Consider the following 6,811-nt stretch of genomic DNA (forward strand, 5'->3'; position numbering starts at 1 on the left):
TTTGCCGGTGAAAAAAAGAAAAAAAATCGAGGTCGATGTCGGAAAAAGAACCATGTAATGACTTGAAATCTCAGGCACTTAATCCGAGTTTCTTACCCTATAATGTTTGTGTTGTGATTAAAACAGTTTTGTTTTCAGATTATTCAGTAACAAAACCATTGTAGTTGGTCAATCGCTAATCTAGGTAATGTGCAATTTACGTCAGATATACAGATGTGGCGGAGGAATTTTCCGTTTTTGACCTTATACGGCGTCGCACATCAGCTTTCTTTCCGTTTCCTGAGTCTTGAAGCTTAAATTTCTTATGCTTGCTCTTATAAAAACAAATCAAGTTAGTGTGTGGGCGGTGAGAGGGTGGACAGGTACTAGAAACTCGTGATCTCCACGCCTTGGGTTTCGTTTCCTCTGCAAAAGTCAGATTTTTATCATTTTCCTGTCGTTATTCCACACGTATGAATATTACATCAAATCTGAAAGACCTTAATATTTCCTAGTATCTTAAGTTCATCTTGCAAGCTGTGTAATAGAATTTTGGATTTTGACTAAAAATGGTTTACAAGGCTACATGCCTTGTATTTGTAGCAGACAAAGATTGTCAGTAAGCTTTTCAAGAGAGTTCCGTGTCTCTTAAGTCGATTTATGCTTCGCAAAGTTGATGGAACAATCTTGAATCAATGCCCCTTTCAGAACTTTGAAGCCCTCAAGGCACATCAATCTTAATCTACGTTATCGAACGTTTCTATGTAATCTGTAAAGCTCTGCTCACTTCTACAAGTGTAGAACATGCAAACAGAATAAGAAAGTTTTCAGATGCTTAGATTCTGCGTAAAAACCATCCCACTCACGTTTGTAAATGCATTGTGTGCAAAGTTGAGAACAATAGGACTCCGTCTGTTTAATCTGTTCTTTTTATGTCCTATTTCACAGTGCTGATTGTTGACCTTTGAAAAGGGGTAAATTAATAAGTTATTTGTGTGCCAAACACAATACTTGCGAGAGCGTGGGAAAACTGCAAAAGCGAAGACCATGACGACGATTTATAATTTGTCTCTTTATTTACAAGTTCTGTTAATAAAAATCATGAATACAATAAATTTTGTACCAAGTTTTAAAATATGTAACAGGAAAGGGAAAACTATCATTAACGCAACAACTATATCCACACATTAATCTTCAAATTCTCTCCGGTTGCTTGAAATACATTCAAAGGTGGGAACCAAGGAGAAAGGAAGATTGGATCAGAAAACTGATGTTAAAAAGCTCACTAATTAAATGTAGATTTTGGACAAAATCCCATGTTGGAAGCTTGACATAAAGTACATCAACTCCTCGTAATAACATTCAAGTTATTTACATGTAAACAGTTCGATAATAATTCTCGATATTTCAATTTTCTATTACTGTCAATTATACTTGATGTAGGCCCTTCTCTATTGAGTCCGTGATCAAAAGACCTCCACGTCAATTCACATCTAGTTATTGAAACTTGAAATACGTCATCGTCAAGAAATAAAGAAAAACTTTTTTCCCCTTTAGAGTATGACGTTTGCAAATGATTATATAAGTACAAAGTGATTACAACGCAAAATTAAAAATAAGCTCTCTCATTTCTTTGTTAAATGATGTTTCTAATCTAGTTCAATGTAGAGTTCTTCAGTTCATCATACTATTTACTAGATTCTATAGCGGTGTCTGTTTTGAGACACTTCGACGGGGTGGCTTCCCCCATCGCTTGAAACTCCTTCATCTTCCTCGACTGTGTTCTTCCGTAATTGACGCAAGTAGCTGTGGATCATTTTCCTTTCCTTGATGAGATCTTGTTCGATTTGAGAATACTCGTAGTTACAGCATTTCTCGTAGAAAACTTTATGAGGTTTACATTTTGCCAGCAATCGGCGGTTGATAGGATGGCTGGTACGCTTCCAAACAGCTGTTTTCATTTGGTGAAAATGTCTATTGGGAGAGATTTCGTCTGGGTTACTCGTGTACCTGCATGTCTCTCCTATTTTGGCCACATCTCGGCCGAGATTGCAGCACTTTTCCCTCCGAGTAAGCTTCTTTAGTTTTTCAGCCTCTTCGGTTTGAGGTTTTGCTGTCGATCCGTCCGTAGCCTGTGTTTTTGCGGGCCTGACATCGAAATCTGAAAACGGAAGAAGACGAAAAATTTAGCTGAAATGAATCAAAACAAAAAACACTTTAATGAGTATTTACACCAACCTTTCAAATTTTCACTGTTTTGAACGATGACTGCTCCTTTGGTCAAAAAACTGAATAAGACCACTAAGGTAATGCAATAAATTGAAATTGGCTTCATTTTCCCGAGCACCGGTCCTCGTTGAGTGTGCTTGCGTAGTAACTGCGTGAGTGTCTCGTGTTTGAAGTTTTGTTTTGAAACTTAACCCAGTAAAACCAGTCCGATACGATTGACGTTATTGTTATAGTGTTAGTCACTACGCAAAGTAAACAAAGTTAAATACCATTAGCTGTCATTCACCATCGAGGGTTTACATGATTGACAGCTGAGAGAACAATAGGATAGCAGAATAATTGATAGCACAATGGATCGAATAAGGTTTCTTCGCTCCGGGGCAACAAAAATCTTTTTGTCCCAACTTTTAGACATAAATAAATAACATCTTTGTGGAGACCGAAAGCATTTCACACCCCGTTTTCTGTATTGTTCTCGAGATCTATGAGAACAGCTAATTTGATCTGCCTTAAGGTCAGTCATTTTGTTTGTTAGTTTTACGTTCTGGTGTATTCTTTTTCCAGAAATCCGTGGGAATGTTTACCCAAAGTGTAACATGTAGACACTAATTACCGATAGCCCCCACATAAAGGGCGACGTTCTACTGCTTTGTTTTAGCTTAGGAATGATCAGAATTAATTCCCCCCAAAAAGTCTGAACAATTTGTGTTTTTGTAATTTTGTTCTTCTTTAAGCTTGTTGGACAAAGCTAGACATATCACTGATAGGAGGTCGGAATCCTTGGGCTGAGTGACTGCTGTGATTGTAAGTGAGCGGGAAAACTTCCAGGCGCCGAAATGTCTACGCACACTGAATAGAATTACTCTAAAGTTACCCCTTAAAAAACGACAGACCATTTCATCTCCTTGTTTTATCTTGTAGGATAACAGATCTAGTGTACTTTCTAGCTAATCACTATTGTTCGTTTTAACACAAGTCAAGCACTTAAAGGGTTTAGAGCTTCCGGAATACAAGTACGTATAAAGTGAAGGCCTCAACACTCTTGCGAGGAATCCGAAGATATTATTTTTTTTCCAGATTCTATCATACACCTGCAATTAAAATTGACAAAAGGATGAAGAAAAAGGCATGAGAGTATTACAGTCAACACCCCCTGAGGTTTGGAGCGAAGCCACAAGTGTACAGAGGAATGTATTGAAATCAACATCTTCAGAATTACATGGCATGTCGCCGGTATTGTTCTGTTAATTAAGTAACATTGTTCTTTTGTATTCACCTCACGTTTAACGGGTAGTAAGACAGAAAGGCTTATTCAACGCACTTAGAGCGCTTCTTTCTCAAGAACTGGCTTATTTGAGAGTTCTTTGTGCAAGAAGTCATTTTCACTGAACAGAAGCTGTAGTCGATGTACTTTAGAAGGCCAAACATGTTAGTTACCCTTTTTCCCTCGAGGTCAAAAATACAATTCTTATAACTGCAATTTTGTTATGAAAGTATTTTTGAACATTCATACTGCTAGCGAGTCTACAGCACCTGCCTGTCTCGTCAGGGATAACTTCACATGATTCCAATGTGCAACCTCAAGGTGTTCCCATCTCCACGAAGTGCGCTGTGCGATATGAAATTTTAACAAAATAGAAATGTATTCATTGTTTACAAATTGCCCGTGATTGTTTACTCTATACGTATTTGCAAATAACTGCTTGAATGATCGTTTTCGGAAGCAGTCATAATAGCAATAAGGGGTTGATATTTCACGTGCTGTGATGATGGAACAGATCGTTCTTTTTTCGTTGCTTTTCAGCTGTAAGGATCGGGAGGTAGCTGTCTTTGATGCCTCAGGTGTTCTAGTCACTTGCTAGCAAGAGGGTAAAACAAACAGTTCTTTCATTGTCAGCGTACAAAGAATCTTTTTGACAGAAAATACCATTGACTTGTATTCACGTGAGCTGCACGTGTTGTTTCTTTAAAACCATTGCTTGAAGTTTAAAGAATATCACTTGATTAATTAGGAGATGTGAGAAGACAGAGCTTTCAGTTTTGATTATCTGCAGACTAGTTTGAAACGCTCCAGCACATAGAGCGTTGAAACGATCCATCACATAGGATGACTGCGTCGGTCAGTGTAAATCAATTCACATTAATTATTGGTTAACTCCCAAAAACTTAAAAAGAAACTGAGATACATCGCAAGGATCACCCTGGTACTCTCCACGAAGCCGCAGTTGCTGAGAGATTTCTTTCATACTTCAACCACTCTATTCTATTCTATTCACATGAATATGTCACCTCATTATTATCTTGGCTTCCTAAGCTCAGTGAAGCATTGCACTTTAAGATCATGGTGTCAAATAAATTTATGTCTTTGCTGTGTTAATTAGTTTCGGTGATGAACAAGGGGGTCCATACGTGACATTTTTGGTTTTTAATGGTTGTAATTACTGCCGGTTTAAAAGCCATCAATATTGTGTTTCCGCTGGGAAAGTGAGCATCTCTCTAAATTTGAAGGATCATTAATAAGGTGTTCGGCTTTTATGGATCGACTAGAATCCGCCTACTGCCTTTTTAACTTGCATATTCTATATATAGAAAAGGTTTCATTTCAAACATCTACGGGCGGGGCCGGGTTGTTCAAAGCTGGATTACGATAAACCAGGGTTAGTGTGAAATTTGATTTCATATCTAAAATCTCCAAAGAAAATTCTCAGAATTATTATTTTTGTCTTCAATTTTATGATTGGAAAATCTTAAAAGGAGAGCAAATTTTATTCGGAAAAAGGCTTTTGAAGAAAGAAATAATGAAATCTGGATTAAAATTTAATTTTTGGGTCAGCGCGAATCGGACTTCGAACAACTGGGCCTTAGTGGGGGTGTGCGCCTGTGGGATTTTGGATGGATCAAATGGTTTTCAGTGAGAAAGGAAAGAGATCAATCGTCGCCAAATTAGTATAAAGGGGGACTATAAGGGGGGACTGCCAATGAGCGGTGGGGGAGGAAGGGGAATCATGAGAATATTACAGAGCCTTATGGGGGGATCAGGTGAATTCTACAGTGATACAACCAAAATCCTCCCTTCCCCCTCCCCCCTCCCGCAGGCGATAAAAAAAAAATGACCAGTCCTTCACCCTTTACCTCCCATGAGTGACCAAGAGATAATTTCTCCTTACAAATTCAATACAATATCAAGCATAGAAGTGATGAGAGTAAAGTAAAATATCAATTAGGGGATTATTAATTGATCCTTAACCAAATTCTCCAAATTGACATCATAACAATTATAGATCTTGGGAGTTTAAGGGTTTTAACTTGATTTCTCTCCCACATGGCGACTCCTACTTTTTCTAAGACTGCTTTCATTTCATTGCTCACTTTGAAAACAGTACAGTCTGTAATACGTATTGTTTTTAGATCAATTTTGTCGGAATTTTAGACAGCTCAATATAATTCTTCAATTTTTATCTTTTTTCGTATCAATCTACGTTTCATGACTTAATTATTTACCATATATATCCGCTAAAATTTTTTTCACCTTGCACGTGGGATTATTAAGAGATCATAGAAGTGCAATGTGAAAAAATTATTTGATAAAAACGATCGCAGAAAAAAAAATATGCTTTTTTCGTCTTATCACGAGCGTGGGACAAAGAAAAAAAATTCTGACTTCCGATCGACGAGAAAACGTTCCTCAAATTTAATCAGAGTTTGAACAGCTTTTAGAGGGCTTTTCAAATGCCTAAGGGAGTTCAAAATTAATAAATGTACGTAGGCTAAAGTCCGAAAAACATACGTGTCTTAGTACGTTATTTTAATTTTGACTGATTTTCTTAATTGACGAGAGAACATAGTAAAGCAAAACCTGTGCATTGCTATCATGCATTAGATTTGCAATGAAAAATCTGATTGGTCGAGAGCATTCAATTAATATACAATCGCGTTTGAAGTCGACATGATAATTGCCATATCTATGAGGGATATCGTATTTATGATATCGAGTTTAAGGTCTGCCTGGTTTCTAAGCGCCTCGTAGTGTTCTTAAACTTTGCAAACTCCGAGAGATTGCAGATTGCCTAGGAAATGTATGATAAAAAAATCATTGAGTTCGGTTTTAGTATATCATGCTCGACTTCATCCAATAAATCCTTGTTCTCAATTCATGCGACCATGGCAAAATGGCGGAACACAGAACCCATTGAAGTTATTTTGACAGTTCAAGGCTGTTGATTGGCTCGTTCCTTATCACGTGTGCGACGCGGAAAACACATACCTCAATTCCCGCCTTTTTTCGAAGTCTTCTCTGCGACTTCAAGACAAATTGTTCACACTTGTTTAAAGTAGCTATTATCTTTTCTGAATGCAGTGGGCCCTATCAAAATCAGGAATATTTTGTTCAGCCCCAAAATAGATGAGTTCAAAGCTGGAGAAGTGAAGTCAACTAAACTGTGAAGGTGAGAGGGTTTAAAATATGTACTAAATTTACCAACTCGTTGATTCTTCCCAACTTATTCAATTTCGTTGTCAACATTTTAATATCAGGGCTTGGTTTGTTGATCGTTGAAATACCTAAAATTTCCCAAACATTTTTTTTATGTTTTTGAGTGTTTTT

At 37.3% G+C, this 6,811-nt stretch overlaps 1 protein-coding gene across 1 annotated transcript; it reads right to left on the reverse strand.

The window, feature by feature from the left end:
• Positions 1–1,037: 1,037 nt before the first annotated feature.
• LOC131782779 (uncharacterized) lies at positions 1,038–2,437 on the reverse strand. Its single transcript, XM_059099516.2, has 2 exons — positions 2,218–2,437; positions 1,038–2,140 (listed from the first exon to the last, which is right to left on the reverse strand). Exons 1-2 carry the CDS (start codon positions 2,312–2,314, stop codon positions 1,674–1,676), a joined length of 564 nt encoding a protein of 187 aa, XP_058955499.2. The 5' UTR covers positions 2,315–2,437; the 3' UTR covers positions 1,038–1,673.
• Between the last annotated feature and the right edge of the window lie 4,374 nt (positions 2,438–6,811).

The sequence above is a fragment of the Pocillopora verrucosa genome, chromosome 8 (genome assembly GCF_036669915.1).
Source record: "Pocillopora verrucosa isolate sample1 chromosome 8, ASM3666991v2, whole genome shotgun sequence".
Taxonomy (NCBI): domain Eukaryota; kingdom Metazoa; phylum Cnidaria; class Anthozoa; order Scleractinia; family Pocilloporidae; genus Pocillopora; species Pocillopora verrucosa.